At 42.3% G+C, this 17,407-nt stretch overlaps 1 protein-coding gene across 2 annotated transcripts in view; it reads left to right on the plus strand.

Moving 5' to 3' along the window:
* Positions 1 to 17,055, plus strand: part of gli1 (GLI family zinc finger 1) — a 58,153-nt gene extending 41,098 nt beyond the window's left edge. The window contains exons 2-13 of one of the 2 annotated variants that reach the window (XM_058054941.2): positions 2,623 to 2,732; positions 6,857 to 7,086; positions 9,581 to 9,664; positions 9,750 to 9,948; positions 10,315 to 10,483; positions 10,600 to 10,707; positions 11,674 to 11,814; positions 11,909 to 12,058; positions 12,146 to 12,310; positions 12,387 to 12,629; positions 12,747 to 13,062; positions 13,140 to 17,055. In XM_058054941.2, the coding sequence (XP_057910924.2) occupies positions 2,662 to 2,732; positions 6,857 to 7,086; positions 9,581 to 9,664; positions 9,750 to 9,948; positions 10,315 to 10,483; positions 10,600 to 10,707; positions 11,674 to 11,814; positions 11,909 to 12,058; positions 12,146 to 12,310; positions 12,387 to 12,629; positions 12,747 to 13,062; positions 13,140 to 15,580 (4,317 nt within the window). In that variant the 5' untranslated portion in view covers positions 2,623 to 2,661 and the 3' untranslated portion in view covers positions 15,581 to 17,055. The remainder of the gene's footprint in view (positions 1 to 2,622; positions 2,733 to 6,856; positions 7,087 to 9,580; positions 9,665 to 9,749; positions 9,949 to 10,314; positions 10,484 to 10,599; positions 10,708 to 11,673; positions 11,815 to 11,908; positions 12,059 to 12,145; positions 12,311 to 12,386; positions 12,630 to 12,746; positions 13,063 to 13,139) is intronic. The other variant, XM_058054943.2, reaches the window with a different exon arrangement.
* Positions 17,056 to 17,407: the final 352 nt, after the last annotated feature.

Raw genomic sequence — 17,407 nt, forward strand, 5'->3', positions numbered from 1 at the left:
CACCAAACACACACACACACACACTGTAGTGTACGTACATTTGTCCGGCTCATACACACCTGCCACTGTGCTTACGCACTGCAACACAATCATAGTGTCGCCGTTTTTGCAGACTTGTTGGGCACTCCAATATTATCATAGACCCTGGCGAGACAGACAGGTGTGTGTGTGTCTGTGTGTGTGTGTGTGTGTGTGTGTGTGTGTGTGTGTGTGTGTGTGTGCGTAAGCGCCCCTTCATGGCATTTATGAGTTTTGGACAGCTGAAGAGCCCGTGGAGATCTCTATTTAGCACTTGCAGCTAATTATCATCCATACATCCCAAGCCAAGGCGCATACATGCAATTACCACCAGGGCCTTCTGTGTCATTTAGCCACTTGCTAAGTTTACACACCAATCCCTCTGAGGCTTAAACAGCTCCCCGCTGCCCCTTTAACACTTGCGCAGCAGCAACATAACAGTCATGGCAACAACACACACGCTTTCATCCTCAGCCGACACCACTTTTACCACTTGTCATATGGGAACATTGGCCATACGATCGTCTGCTTCCACGAGAAGCCGAGGTCAGAGGTGGTTAGAGGAAGAAGTAGCATCAACACGTCCTCTCGCTGGTCACAACATGAGGAACAGATTGGCGTTTTGGATTTCATTGTGCGCAAGATGAGAAGTTGCACGCATTATGAGCAATGGCAGTGATTAGATAATATGGTGATGTAATAAATAACAATATATCATGTTTAATAATTGATGTAATCATAAATAAATAATAATAGAAATGTAAAAAAACAACTGCTTGTATTGTTTCCCTTCCACTATTTGATTCCACATACTGAAATGCTGTGGGATTTTAACGTTGTGTTTCAAGTTTAGTTTTCTCCCTGAGATCATATTTCTTCTCTCTTCTTTATTAGTATTAGTAAAGTTAGAAGCATATGACAATAAGTTGAATATTTGTGAGAAAAAGTCCTTCATTTTGTCGAAAAACTGCATATTGTCCAGAAAAGTCATACATTTTAAATTTTCATTTTCTACCGCTTATCCTCACCAGGGTGGCGGGGGTGCTAGAGCCTATCCCAGCTGTCTTCGGGCGAGAGGCGGGGTACACCCTGGACTGGTCGCCAGCCAATCACAGGGCACATATAGACAAACAACCATTCACACTCACATTCATACCTATGGACAATTTGGAGTCACCAATTAACCTAGCATGTTTTTGGAATGTGGGAGGAAACCGGAGTACCCGGAGAAAACCCACGCATGCACAGGGAGAACATGCAAACTCCACACAGAGATGGCCGAGTGTGGAATCGAACTTGGATCTCCTAGCTGTGAGGTCTGCGTGCTAACAACTCGACCGTGCAGCCCCACTCATATTATGACTTTTTATTTATGAAAATATTAGACTTACGCAAAAATATGATTTTTATGAAAAATATGAGAAATATACTTGAAAGCTGTGTATTTTTCACAAAAGTCACATTGCTTATTCCATAATATGATTTCGATTTTAGGTTCGATTTTAGCGTCTTATCAGTCACAGTCACACTCACATATTCCGGCTTTATCACGGTTAATTAGCCGCAATAAGTGAATTATTGGCGACATAGTATTCCTTATTTATTAATTTATTCATTGATTGATTAATTTCATCATTACAGCATAGAAAACCTGTTTATGTCCGTCTAAATGTCATTCTTCTTAGCCATTGTTAGAATCCTCGAGACATGAAATAACACCCCTATATTCACTTTGTCGCTAGTTATTTTCGTTTACACCAACATTTACATAGACTTCACAAAATTAAGACATGAAAGCTCATTGATTTCTTCTTGAATTTGCATCTTTTCTAAAAAAAAAAAAGAATTATTAAATATGCATTTAAAAAAATCAAAAGTATACGCCTTTCATTTCAAAAACAAATTTCCAACTTTATTTCTTAAAATTTAAATGTTTATTCTCTCATCGGTCACTCACATATTGTGACTGGTTTTGATTTTTGTGAAAAGTATGTAATTTCCATAAAAATATATGGCGTTTTTTTCACAAAAAACACAACTTTAGTCTTCTAAGTTTAAATAGAACTTCTTATAAGCTTATAAGTTATAATCAGTTTTACTTACTGTATATTATGACCTTTTCTCAAAATAATAAACTATCAACCCATCCATTTTCTATCGCTTATCCTCACTAGGGTGGCAGGTATGCTGGAGCCTACCCCAGCTGTCTTTGGGCGAGAGGCGGCGTACACCGTGAACTGGTCAAAATAATAACTACATTTTCACCAAAAATATGACTTTCTTGCAAATATAATATCTTATAAGTTTACATTTTTGTGATTTGGCCATTGCATGTAAAATCCTGCTGGTTGCTGACATGCAGTACAATTGTGCTACTATAATTCCTACTTTCCTTCTGCGTGTAATTGAAGGTATTTAGTGCTGCGTTTGAAAATAAACTCAGCCGTTTGCTGTGTTATTAACATCCTACACATCCATCTTCTGGCCCGCAATTGTTTTTGTCTTTTCTGCTGTGGTGTATTTTAGTCAGCTTTGCTTTGTTTAGCCTGTGCTGGGCCAAGCCAAGCCCTGACCGTGTCCTTGTGTGTCTTTTTCTTCCGTTAGGTTGTTAGCGTAAGGCGAGCAGCGGGCCTCTGAGCGCCGATGCCAGTGGACATGCAGCCACACCAGGGCCTGTACCAGTATGAGACTTCACCCAGCCAGCCCTCCAGAGGGTAAGGAACATTTGGACATTTTGGATTTGAGATGGTGCAATGTGATCGCCTGAAGAGAGCTGGGATAGGCTCCAGCATGGTCGTGACCGTCGTGAGGATAAGCGGCAGAATATGAATGAATGATTTGAGATGGCCGCACAGGAAAAAGGCCAGTGTTGTGACCTGAAAACAGGTGACTCCGGGGGCCATTTCACTTTAAGAAAATAATGTGGTCACCAAAAAGCTCTGTCAGCCCATCCGTTGCTAATCTCCTCCGCTGTCGTGGAGTAACTCCATGAATTATGGTCTGTTTTAATGTATTTACCCCCAGGCATACCCTGGTCACACTCCCTGCCTGCATAGAAACACTTCCAGTTTGTGTACAGCAGTTGATTTTCTTTTTTTTTTAATTAACAGCAATTTATCCTTTTAAAATGGCGGATTTTAACATACAACCATATGTGTTGGATCCTGAATCCCATCAGGAAGTAGAGACTGAGCAGTTTGAAGTTTATTCATCATTCATTCATTCATTTTCTACCGCTTATCCTCACGAGGGTCGCAGCAGTGCTGGAGCCTATTCCAGCTGTCTTCGGACAAGAGGCGGGGTACACCCTGGACTGGTCGCCAGCCAATCACAGCCTTTATTTGATTCATCGTGACAATCTTTTCGTTGGCAGCCCAGGTTCTCATATTGTTTAAGAGATGGACTGTCAAGTGATTGCATGTCTCTACAGTCAATTCATTCAAGGATTCAAGGATTTATGGATTATTCTTATCAATCCAGGAGACTACTACCTGGCATCAACCTTAGTAAATACCATTGAATTTAACCTTAGAAAATGTACCTTTACATTTACAATTTTAAGCTATTCATTGGACTTGAATGACTTGAGTTTCTATAAATAAATAAATTAACTAAATAAAACTAAAAAAATAAACTAAATAAAACTAAAATAAATAAAACTAAAATAAACTAAATAAATAAAATTGGGGTGTTCTAAAAGTTTTGACTAGTATTGTATGCATATATTTGTTTTATTGTGCACATATTTGCCATATAAATGGATTAAGATTTGCTGTTTAAAGTGACTCTAATCTAATCTGTGCTACTTTATTCTTTCTAATGTCACACGACTTACGCCGACACCTTGATAGTCATCTCCAAAGGTCACAACCTGCTTCTATTTCCAACCTCTGCTTCATTCTGAGGGCGCTGCAAGCCGTAGGATCTGTCTGCAATTGTTCATCCAAGGATTTATGGATTATTCTTATACAGGAGGCTGCTACTTGGCATATCTCGTATGTCAAACCAGATATCGTTCACAACCTTAGTAAATACCATTGAATTTAACCTTAGAAAATATACCTTTAAATTTACAATTTTAAGCTATTCATTGGACTTGAATGACTTGAGTTTTCTATAAATAACTAAATAAATAAATTAACTAAATAAAACTAAAAAAACTAAACTAAATAAAACTAAAATAAACTAAATTAATAAAATCGGGGTGTTCTAAAAGTATTGTATGCATATAGTTTTTTATTGTGCACATATTTGACATATAAATGGATTAAGATTTGCTGTTTAAAGTGACTCTAATCTAATCTGTGCTACTTTATTCTTTCTAATGTCACACGACTTACGCCGACACCTTGATAGTCATCTCCAAAGGTCACAACCTGCTTCTATTTCCAACCCCTGCTTCATTCTGAGGGCGCTGCAAGCCGTAAGATCTGTCTGCAATTGTTGCGGCCACGCTGCAAGCTCAGCCTTCACACCCCCGCTCTCCTCCACCCTCCCCTTTTCCACCATGCCACCCAGGTTGCGGGCGGACTCGGCCTCTCTGACAGCTGCTAATTACAGGCTGACCAGCCCCTGCTGCGCTCTGCATGACTGCCCCTCGCCCCGCTCAGGTTACCCACAGCCATGAGGCAGGGCTGCAGAGAAAGGTGGCCGGGGCGGGTGGGAGACAGAAAGAGATACGCTAAAGGGGAAACGGAGAAGGAGAACAGATTGAATGGTAGGAAAGAAAAGGGAGGTGGGTTACATTCTGGGCCTGGGAGGGGGGTGGTCCAGCAGTGGATTAGAGTGTGCAGATTAAGCTACATGTTGTGCTCAAAGAGAGCGCGGAGAAAGGAAGAATTAGGAGAAGGTGGATGGATGCTTGGATGGATGAAGACGGCCTCTTTGGGAGGGAATCATGAGGGGTAAAAACAGACAGATTTAGGAATAACGGCCATGGTAGCGCATGAGTTGGAATACATCACATGTTTACTGTTACGCAATTCAATTTGTCCAGAAAGAAGTTTATTTCCCTTCTTACTGATCATTTGTTCACTTCCTGTCTTCTTCAACATTTATTTACATTTGGTGAAATTAGTGGCTAGTGGTTAATATGTTGGCCATACAGTCGGAGATCGGGAATATCTGGGTTTGGGTTCTGTTCTGAACTGCCCTCAATCAACAAGCCACAATGGCATTGTTCATGTGTGTGCTTGGCTCCAGCTCATCCATTCTGAACTACATTTCATTGGCTCTCTTGATAGCGTGTGTTTTCGTCCTTTTGTTGTTTGATGTCATGATGCAGTGTAGTGGTTTCCCTTTTCAGAACCTTTACGTCAACCTGGATTGTGTTGGTGTCACTTTTCACAACCTCCATGACATCTTTTTGTTGATGTTTAAGCTGATGCTTCAGTAGCATCATTCATTCATTCATTCATTTTCTACCGCTTATCACGAGAGGCGGGGTACACCCTGGACTGGTGGCCAGCCAATCACAGGGCACATATAGACAAACAACCATTCACACTCACATTCATACCTATGGACAATTTGGAGTCACCAATTAACCTAGCATGTTTTTGGAATGTGGGAGGAAACCGGAGTACCCGGAGAAAACCCACGCATGCACGGGCAGAACATGCAAACTCCACATGGAGATGGCCGAGGGTGGAATTGAACCCTGGTCCTCCTAGCTGTGAGGTCTGTGCGCTAACCACTAGACTGCATCATTATCACCATATTATTTGATGAGATCTTTTATTAGTATATCATTATTGTCATCCTTACAGGTTTTGATAACAATTAGTGTCACTGTCTGTTTTCACTATTTTCAAATGATATGAAGAAGGGTGGCTGCACGGTGGTCAAGTGGTTAGCGCGCATACCTCACAGCTAGAAGACTCGAGTCCAATTCCACCCTCAGCCATCTCTGTGGGGAGTTTACATGTTCTCCCCGTGCATGCGTGGGTTTTCTCCGGGTACTCCGGTTTCCTCCCACATTCCAAAAACATGCTAGGTTAATTGGTGACTCCAAATTGTCCATAGGTATGAATGTGAGTGTGAATGGTTGTTTGTCTATATGTGCCCTGTGATTGGCTGGCGACCAGTCCAGGGTGTACCCCGCCTCTCGCCGGAAGACAGCTGGGATAGGCTCCAGCATCCTCTGCGACCCTCGTGAGGATAAGCGGTAGAAAATGAATGAATGAAGAAGGGTTGTTGTACCCGCTAAATTGCGAGAATGGGGGCTACCCAGAGAGCCCATAAATAAAACCAAAACAATGATAATGTGCTCTCTAGTGGACAGAAGGACACATCACAGTAAAGTTTTGCCACTTTTGCAGGTTTTTGCACGACTAAGGTCTCTCAACTATTAAGAAGAAACTGACAGAGGAATACAACCAAATAATTATTATTTTATTGAATGCATTTTTTATTTAGTTAGTTATATTATATATTTATCAATATATTTTATGATTATTATTTTTGTATGTGATTATTTTATTTCCTCCATTTACCCAATTCTTCTTATTATTACTAAATTGTTAAATGCCTTTTCTGCAAATGACTTTCTTCAAGCTTATGATTGGCTAAAACTCCCCAAAGGTGTTATGGAGTGCAGGAACTAATGCACAAGAATACAAGAAAAACAAAGAGACAACAAATATGAAGCACCTCTTCATCAATGTGACAGTAATATTTGCTTAAATTGGCTTGAGTTGAGTTGAGGCTGCACGGTGGGGGAGTGGTTAGCGCGCAGGGTCTCCAGCACCCTCCAGCAACCCTCATGAGGATAAGCGGTAGAAAATGAATGACACAAGTTGAGGATTTGACAGTTTATGTGTCCCTCCTTATTTCCCAGCCTCCTGTCTGCAGACCAGTCCCCCTACAGTGACGTGCCCTCTTTGCGTGCACCGCACCTCAACGGCCCTCCTCAGGATTGCAGAGCCATGTACAACCCTATGACTCCCAGCATGGGTCATGGATCAGGACCAGGACCGGGACAGAGCATCGGCCACTGCTTGGATCAGTATATGAGGCCCCACCAAGGTCCGATTCCACTTGGCATGATGGGCCACAGGAACATAGAAGGTTAGATTATCTGGGTTTTGGTCTCTAGTGCACATTAGGGGTGTGAATCTCAGCACTGAGGACGATTCGATAAACATCTCGATGCACTGCCAGCGATACGATACATGGAATTTTCTGGTGATACAATGCGATACGATTCACCCTCTTCATGATGCGATAATCATTTAGTTCAAATCAATGAGATCCAATACGATATGGTGCAATTTCTTGCGATATGATGCAATTGAACATGATGCAAATAAGCAAAGGGGAAAAAACTGTAACTCAGTATGGTCCTACAAAAAAGATTTGGCATTATTCCTTATTCTAGGCACTTGGCAGTAAATTCAACTTAAGCGCTGTTTGTCTTTTTTACTATGCACCACTTCTTGATCATTCTTTTTGCCATCTTAAAACAGCAACAACTTTTAAACAACTTTCCTCACTTTCACATCAGCTATACAATTACAATATCAGTGGTTCAGTGGTGGAGTAAAACAATTTAAAAATACAGTATGCAGCAACAGCAAAGTTAAAGGGACACTTTCAGCAGTGCAGTCAATGTTTGTTTATATTCCTGTCTGCTAATATGAATGCACTAGAAGCTAGGCTAATACAGTAGTGAGGAGCAGAAAGTGTAAAACAACTTATACCATTTTTTTTAAATTTCAAAATTCAGGTTATAATGTCACCTGCTGTGCTGAACACTTGTTGCAGGGAAGGATAAATAACAACTGGACAATTTAGAAAGTAGTGGAAGATCCACATGTTCTGACCTGATCTGCTTGGTTTTCCCCCGGTGTCCGACGAGGAACATGTTTATCTGCTGCCGTTGTACGGCTTCTTAACGCGGCATTCTTTTCAAATGACGGACGTTTTGTCGAGCTTTTCGCCGTTCTTTGCGAATCCGTAGTGTTTCCAAACGTTGCGGGGGGTTAAATATAGAAACTTCATCGCTGCTGCTTGCGTGTGAACGTCCATGCTGTTTAACCTCACGGCTTCCGTCCGTATTCAATACATAAGTCCAAATAATGATGGTGCATTCATTGCACCTGGGGAACAGAATTATGTGGCGAAGTTTAACCTTAATAAAACAGCGCTTGCATCGGATTTTACCGATACCCACAAACGCATCGGGATGATTCTAGATTTCACCCCTTAATTCCATCCATACTAGAGATGGGATTTTTGGCTCTTTGAGGGGAGCCGGATCTTGGTGAGCCGTTCCTTTCAAAGAGCCGTTCAAATAAACTGGCTCATTTTTAAGAAGCCAGCCTGGCCTTAACTCGTTTTATCATGGAAATAATCACTGGGAGGAATTAATGTAAATATGCCACCAATATGAGTTATTTATTTTTATATGAGTTTTTATATGAGTTATTTATTTTAATTATTCTGAAATACTGATTTTAACCTTTTAAAGTCTGATCTGGATTCATTGTAAATATTCCACAGGGTGGTGCTATAAACACTCTGCTTTGACAGTGACGTCATTGTTTTTAATTACCCATTGTACAATTCACAGCGGTACGGCTTTTGAGCCTTTGAAAAGAACCGATTCGTTCGTGAAGTCACAACACTAATCCATACCCATGAGCCGATGCACTCGCATGCGCATCGATGTATCGATTAATATCGATTATTTTCCACACCCTTAGTGCACACAAGAAGGTCCAGAAAGGCATGCATCCCATCAATCTTCTGACATATTGTAGAAAGTCTGCCCAGAAGAGTGGGGGACCAGTTCTGTATAGTTACAGTGCCATCTACTGTACAGAGTTGTAACGACAAGCAACACTGACAGTCCCATTATTAATATCTTTGAGTAACTCCAATCAATCAGTGGTGGTCCAAATTTATTTGTGGCGGGTCACCACAAATAAATGAACGTATGGGAAACACTCATTCATCCAGACAAGTTGTCACCAAAAGAAAACAACACGGTTGCCTCTAATTAACCAAAGAACACTGCCATGAACAGTTGTAGCTGTGGCTGTAGGCAACCTACTGATGTTCTGTTTTCTTAGTAACAACAAAATATGGCAGTACCTACATTTGAAGCTTCTCACTAAGCGTTAAATTAACATTGTTGACATAAATGACAGCTTAGCATCGGTTCTGCTGTAGCAATATACTTCTTCATAAATGACCATGTGGTCAATGAGAGCTATAATTAAAAGGCTATAATTAAAGCATTTACTGTAATACATTAAGATTGATATTACTGTGTTATCATGTACTAGACAGCTACTCCCCCCTGGCCATCAGACTGTTCAATGCCAAATAAGCCCCTCTACATGACCACACTCACACGCAAAACTTTAAATTATTATTATTTATTCTAAATTATTTATTTGTACAAATTACTGTTCACGCAGTACATCATTCATATTTGATGTCATCTATTTATTCTCCACATTATTATTTATTATTATACGGGAGCCAGGCAACGACATTTTGTTCTATCTATCCATCCATCCATCCATCCATCCATTAACATTTTGGCCTTTCTTAGGAAACAGCACCCCCTACTGTAACCAGAACAACATGATGTCCTCGCATCACAACTTCCACTCAGATCAGATGAGCTCAGGTGACGGTGAGAGAAAAAAAAAAACAAAAGAAAAATAACATTACTATAAACATGCCATAGATTATTCATGGCCGCCTGTTGCTGCTTTCAGGCTCGAGGTTCTCCACGCCGCGCTCCATGCTGAAGCTGAGTAAAAAGAGAGCGTTGTCCATTTCTCCGCTGTCTGATCCCAGCGTGGACCTGCAGACGGTCATCAGAACATCTCCCAACTCCCTGGTGGCCTTTGTCAACGCCCGCTGCACGCCAAATGGGGCCAGCTCCTACGGCCATCTCTCTGTCAGCGCCATGAGGTCAGACATCACACCTTTGTTTGTGCTTTATATAGTGGGAGTCTCCATTTTATGACCAGGTAAATACGATAAAAGTACTCGTTTGTTACTGTTAATTGGTTCCAGACCTGACCTGACTTATATATAGTGGTGCCTTAGTTCAAATCCATGAATGAGTGATCCCTTTTAGTGCTAAAATTGTTATCAAACTGTAGTTTCCCAACCTCTCCACTAGGGGGAGCAACAATACCTTTTCAACCACTGCATTATTAATAGAACAGAACATGCCTAATAGGACACCTATAGTTGTATACAAGCATGCATTTCTAATTGAATCAGCAGTTGATAGTGATTATAATGATATTGTTTATGTTTATGTGACTGCAGTCCATCACTGAGTTACTCTGGCAACATGAACTGCCACTCCAGGCCACAGGGATCCCTCTACGGGGGAGGTGGGGTGACACCTCTGGGGTCACACACCACAGCCGCATGCCAGGCGTCCCGGTTACCACCCCACAATCCTCGTCTCCATGTTCCACCCAAGCAAGGACAGGTACTGTTCCCTATTGCTTACCTGGCTTAGCATTCAATATCAGTCTTCATGGCGTGGAGCAACAAAATCTTGATGATGAGAAATGGTTTTAAAATGGTTTTTTATGTGTTTTGTAGCTGAAGACTGAGCCTGGGCTTGGGGGGGTGATAGATGGCATCAATGTGAAGAGTCTGGAGGAGAGGTCGGAAGGAGATGTAGCCAGCCCTTCCTCTACTGGTACTCAGGTAATGTAAACATGACGTTATGTACACATACAGTACAGACTGCAATAAATTATAATAAAGTGAAATAAAAGAAAAAAGTGTGCTCTCACAAGATAATGTTGCATGTAGGGCCACTATTTTAGAATTAGAAAATTAATGTAAATATAAAATACAAGTATATAATCAAAATAAAAATTAAAAGCAAATAATTTTATATATATATTTATTTAAAAATTAAAAATAATAAAATTAAATAATTACATTTTAAAAAATGAAATAACAAAAAACCGTGATATATATATGCACGTTTTTGTTATTTAATTTATATATATATATATATATATAACGTTTTTGTTATTTAATTTTTTTTATTTTATTATTTTTTATAAAATGTTTTATATATATATATATATATATATATATGTGTGTGTGTGTGTGTGTGTGTGTCACTAAAATAATAAAAATAAAATAAAAAAAATGTGATATATATATAATGTTATTTTGTTATTTAATTATTTTATATTATTTTTTCATAAAATGTTATATATATATATATATATATATATATCAGATGAGCTCACTGTGATATATATATATATATCACGTTTTTTTGTCATTTAATTTTTTTTAATTTTATCATTTTAGTGACATATCCATCTAAGTGTTTTGCTCATTTTTGTCATAATCATCATAATCTTTCAATACTCATTGGCTGACAGAAGTCTTACGGTTCTGCTGCTGAAAAGTGAGGCGTACAATGATCTTTTAGTTTTGGATTAAATTAAATTTTTACCTTTTATTTATTGTATTTTATTTTTACTTTTTATTTTACTAGTCTGTGCAGCACTTTGGAAACGATATAAATAAAGTGGATTGGATTGGATAAAACACTAATTCATGCAGATGTGGTCTTAGGTGTGCACATATCAAAACCCTAAAATGTTTTGTAACATGTTTGCCCTCTAAATGTTTGGTTTCCTTCATCAGGACCCCCTTTTGGGTCTCCTGGACGGCAGGGATGACTTGGACAGGGAGGACGGAAAGCCTGAACCTGAGGCCGTCTATGAAACCAACTGCCGCTGGGAGAGCTGCAACAAGGAATTTGACACGCAAGACCAACTAGTTCATGTAAGAACCAGATCCAGATCAAGCAATATTCAATATTTACATAAATTACACCCCAAGCCAAACCAATGTTGCATTATTTTTGCTCTCTTTGCAGCACATTAACAACGAGCACATCCACGGCGAGAAGAAGGAGTTTGTCTGCCACTGGCAAGAGTGTTCTCGTGAGCAGCGGCCATTTAAAGCCCAGTACATGCTGGTGGTTCACATGCGCAGGCACACGGGGGAGAAACCACACAAGTGCACTGTGAGTACACAACTCAGCATTATATTACATTATGTAGTACCTGGTTTTAATAAACACATAAACTCATATCTCCATCCGGGCTTTCAGTTTGAAGGCTGCAATAAGGCGTACTCTCGTCTGGAGAACCTGAAGACCCACCTACGCTCTCATACCGGAGAGAAACCATACGTGTGTGAACATGAGGGCTGCAACAAAGCCTTTTCCAATGCTTCAGACCGGGCCAAGCACCAGAACCGAACCCATTCCAATGAGGTAGCATCCCAAAAATAACCAAATTCCATGCTAAACTTCCATAAACTGTTGACCTTAACAATTTACCGCTTTACAGAAACCGTATGTCTGCAAGATCCCCGGTTGCACCAAGCGCTACACTGACCCAAGCTCGCTACGTAAGCACGTGAAGACTGTGCATGGACCTGAGGCCCACATTACTAAGAAGCATAGAGGGGACACAGGCCCACGGCTGTCAGGCTCAGCTTTGACCCCCGGAGGAACCGGTACTGAATTACTGCTGGAGAAAGAGGAGAAGCACCGAGAGGACTGCAAACTTATGGCTCCTGATATTGCTCTGGTGAGAAATGGCTTTCATGGCAGAATGAAATTTTATGTTGAGGTAAATAACACCCCAACTATGAGTAGAGAAGATTTTGACTAAAACCAGTCTAAACTAGAACTTGATTCATTTCAGAAATCCCAGCCAAGCCCTGGCGGTCAGTCGTCCTGCAGCAGCGAACGCTCCCCACTGGGCAGCACCAACAACAATGACAGTGGGGTGGAGATGAACCTGAACGCGGCCGGCAGCCTGGAAGATCTCACAGCCCTGGAGGATGGAGTCGCACCCGCAGCAGGTGGAAGCGAAGTGCTCGGAAACGCGGGGGGAACGATGGGGATGTCGGCTCAGGCCCTGAAGAGACTTGAGAACCTGAAAATTGACAAGCTGAAGCAAATCCGAAGGCCGAATCCCCCTAGCCGTTGTCTTCCCAACAAGCTTCCCGCACTCCCGTGTACGTTTTGGGACAATCGACTAGATTATGTTCAGGCTTCCTATTTCTGACCTGTTTTCCAATATGTCTGCTTTTAGGTTCAGCTGATACGATGGGAATGTGTGCATCTTCTTCACTCCTATCAAATCGCCGTGTTATGGAGCTATCCAACCACGACATGGGAGGCGGGACTTCAGTCAGCGCCAATGCGAGTGACAGAAGAGGAAGTGGGACCAGCAGCCTCAGCTCCGCTTACACAGTCAGCCGTCGTTCCTCTATGGTGTCCCCCTACTTGTCCAGCCGGCGTTCCAGTGACGTTTCCCAGTTGGGTGGAGCAGCAAGCGGAGGGGGACACCTTTTGGCCCAAGATCAGAGCGCAGGTGATCCCCTTTCTCCTGAGACCAGTCGGCGAGGAGGTCCATGTCCGGGAAGTGGAGGAGGAGCGTTGCCAGGTCTTTCTAATCTAACACCCGCCCAGCAGTACAGTCTAAAGGCCAAGTATGCTGCAGCGACTGGTGGTCCTCCGCCTACTCCCTTACCCGGCATGGAGCAGCCACTCACTCCAGGAAGAAGAGGAGGTATCATGAGCGACTACCAGGGGCAACCGCTTCCTCCTTTCATTCAGCAAAGCGGTCCACGTCGCCATAGTGCCAACACGGAGTACGGCACTGGTGTCATCTACCCGCACCAAGCTCCTGGCAACAACAGCAGGAGAGCCAGCGATCCGGTGCGATCGGCAATGGATCCACAAGCCCCCCCAAAACGTTTCAACAGTCTCAATAACGTATCCATGATGGGCCGAAGAAATGCTCTGCAACACCAGGACCACCGCACCGCTAGCGTGTCTCGCCACATTTATTCCCCTCGACCACCGAGCATTACAGAAAATGTAATGATGGAGGCCATGGGTATGGAGCCTCAGCTGCCCCCTTTAGATGCCAGAAACCAGTCCATGATGATCCCACCTGGGGAAGGGGGGTTCATGGGATACCAGCAGCAGCAGACTCATGGAGGAGTGGGAGGACCTCTTTCAAATCAGCTCTCTTTAAGCCATGACGCTGTAGGCGGTCCAGACCAAAATTACATGAAGGGGCACTACCAGACCCAAGTAGGGGATGTCGCCTCCAGGGTTGGTGTGAATCCAAGACCTGTTCACCCAGACAGGAATAATACGCTTCTTCAGCAGGCTGAATACGGCATGAGCAACTGCCAGCTCAGCCCCTCGGGCCACCATTACCCACCCTTAGAACAAGGGGGCGGGGCCGCCCAGTGGAATGATGGCCACAATCAGGTCCAAAATTCTCTCCAGCAGTACTCAGATCCTAGCATGCAGCCTCAGCAAGTCCACTTCAGTAATCAAACAGGTCTTTACGAGGGGACCCATAAACTCACAATCAAGCCCGAGCAACAGTTCCACCCCGGCATGGGGGGCGGGGATGCATGTCAGAGTGCGAAACTACAACAACAGCGACTCCTTCTCCAGCAGGGTTACCCCCAACAGACGGGCCGGGCTATGATGAGGAACTCCAGCTGCGACTTTCAAGGACAGAACCAAAACTCCTTCTCCAGTGGTGGAGGACTGAGTTTGGGTTGTGCTGGTACTGCTCTGGCTGAGGGGCAGAGGTCAGAAACCCCCATGATGCAGGTCAAGGAGATGATGGTGAGGAACTACGTGGAGTCCCAGCAAGCGCTCATGTGGGAGCAACAACAAGAACAGCAGCAGAGTAGAATAAAAGCACCTTCAATTTCGGACATGACTGGCCAGGCAGCCATGATGCAACACAGTCCTCAGCACCAAAACCAGAATCTTTACCCCAACCAGCAATACGCTGCCTACCCTAAACAGAACATGGTCATGAGCCCACCGGCCCCCAGTCGAGGACCCACTTCAGCTACACCAAAAGAACAGCAGATGATGGGGCTCCAAGATTCCTGCTATGGTCAGGAAGTGGTTGTCCCCAGACCCCCTCAAGGACGGAAACCCCTCAGTCGCCAGAACAGTATGTCACAAGTAGGAGGCGGGTACATGGGAAGTCCACAGCAGCTTAGCCCTGCCCATTCCAATTCCAGCCCCAGAAGAGGGGTCCGGCTGCCTCCAGTCCAGCAACCACAACATGAAATGTTCTCCCCTTCTAATAACAACATCTACTACGCCGGCCACATCCACATGGATACCCAGAATGGACCCTGTCTCCCTCAGCAACACAACTTGGGCTCCACTCTAGACCCACCGACTGGCACAAAGCCTGCCCCCTTGGCTTCCTATTCAGAATCCGTCCCCATTCCCAACGCCTTAGAAAACCTGGACCTGGACAACGCTCGCATAGACTTTACCTCCATTATTGATGATGCCGAGCCCTCGTCGTTCAGTCCGCTGAACCATCCCATTCAGGGTCAGCCGCGATCTTCCTCCCAGGCGTCATCCCGTCTCACCACTCCGCAGACATCGGTCAGCTTGTCCAACATGGCAGTGGGTGACATGACGTCCATGTTGACCTCGTTGGCTGGGGAAAATAAGTACCTGAACACTTTATCGTAGGCCAACAAGAAATATCTCTGGAGTCTCAAGAGTTTTACATAGCATGCCGGTCCAGTCTAAGGTACTTTGTGGAATTATGAGTTATGCTCCTCCGCATTGTCAGGAGTCAGTGGAGGTAACCGGGACATAGTACAGATGCCTCCTGTAAGCCTCCCTCCTGAGGTGTTCCAGGCTTCCCAACCAGGAGTAGACCCCTTGGGTAGACCTAGGACATCCTGGAGGGTTTTACCAGGCAACGCCTTGGTAAAACCTGGTGGAACTGAAGGAGGTGGCCGCAGACAGGGAAGTCTGGGCTCCTCCTTGACCTGCTGCCCCGCCCCCTCCCACAACGACCCAGCAACAAGGACATGCAAACGATAAGCAAAAGAAAATGGATGGATGGATTAGTCAGGGATATTTTTTTCCTACAAAGGCGAGGAACTGACACAATATTCCAGCACAAAAAACGCCTTGAAACATTAAAACCAAAGGTGCCTGATTGTTTGTGAACATTGCCCCCCCCCAAAAAAGAGACATTCCAGTGGCGAATAGAAGGATACATGTAAATAATACATTATATATACACATTATACTGTATATGTTGTGTATACGACAAATAAGACAAACCTTTTGTCTTGTGATGCTTTGCGATGTTAATACAATGAAGTTCTTTTAAGCGGTCCGGTTAGAAAAAAAAGGTACTACTACTAACCGTTAATCTCCTGTACTTTGTATCATGGCCTATCAGTATTTCCACACAATGTACACACACGCAGACACTCAGGTTCATGTTAAAATGACTTGTAGCAACTTTACCTGTCATATTGTGTGTGCAACCACAAGATAATTGCAATAAAAGTATCAGGAGTGGGCATTACCTTTATGAACAATAGAGGATACATTTATGACTAATTGATATTTTTTTATGATGGGGGATTTTTACTCTGAATGTTCAAAACTCTTGTTTACATGCCAGTGTTGCATTGAGAAGAGAAATCCCCCCGATTTGACAGCAAGATGAGCAACTGAAGCAATAGCGCCTCTCTTTGGTTACAGCAAGTAGTGCACTCTATTGTACTCATGTTAGCCTACAAAGCATAGAATGCACAGCTCAGCATATGTTAGATAGAAATGTACAATGACAAATTAAAAGTATATTCGTCTGATATATTTGCACAAGTCACATTTAAATCTGTAAAAGGTCCTTTAAAGATCGTATACACTCGAAAAATAAATGTTTAGCCTCAACAAAAAAAAATCAACGCAACAATTTCCATTATAGTCTTTCTTAGTTATGACAACTTCATTTGAAATTGCTTTGAACCAACAAACAATATTGTATTGCACAAATTATAATTGTTGAATAATTATAATTGTTGTTATAGGGACAAGTTTTTAAGTTGGTAACTCAAAGAAATATGTTAAGTCAACTGACTTAATCATTTTATTCAAAGTAGTTTCATTTGTTGTCTACTTAATTATAATAACAATGCACACAGCTTTTTAAGTAGCAGCAATATATATATATATATATATATATATATATATATAATGTTACCAAGCTAATTTTATTAAGTCATGGCAACTTGAATTTTGTTTTAAGCTTACCAACAATAAAATTTGAGTGTATATGACATGCTAAATTAAGTTCATGTAACAGCCAACATTATTATTTGAACATAACTTAAAAAAATAAAGTTAGCAACTTAGAAAGTTTATCTAAATCAATTAATTACATTTTTTTACATTGCATTTCTGTATTAAATCAAGTGGTGTCAACAGATACTCTGAATTACTTTTTACAGTGTATCCTCATTGTTTATGAAGGTTACATTCCGAGAGCACCGG

This window comes from Doryrhamphus excisus, linkage group LG18, assembly GCF_037039965.1.
Source record: "Doryrhamphus excisus strain RoL-2023G ecotype Guam linkage group LG18, RoL_Dexc_Guam_v1.1, whole genome shotgun sequence".
In the NCBI taxonomy this organism is placed as follows: domain Eukaryota; kingdom Metazoa; phylum Chordata; class Actinopteri; order Syngnathiformes; family Syngnathidae; genus Doryrhamphus; species Doryrhamphus excisus.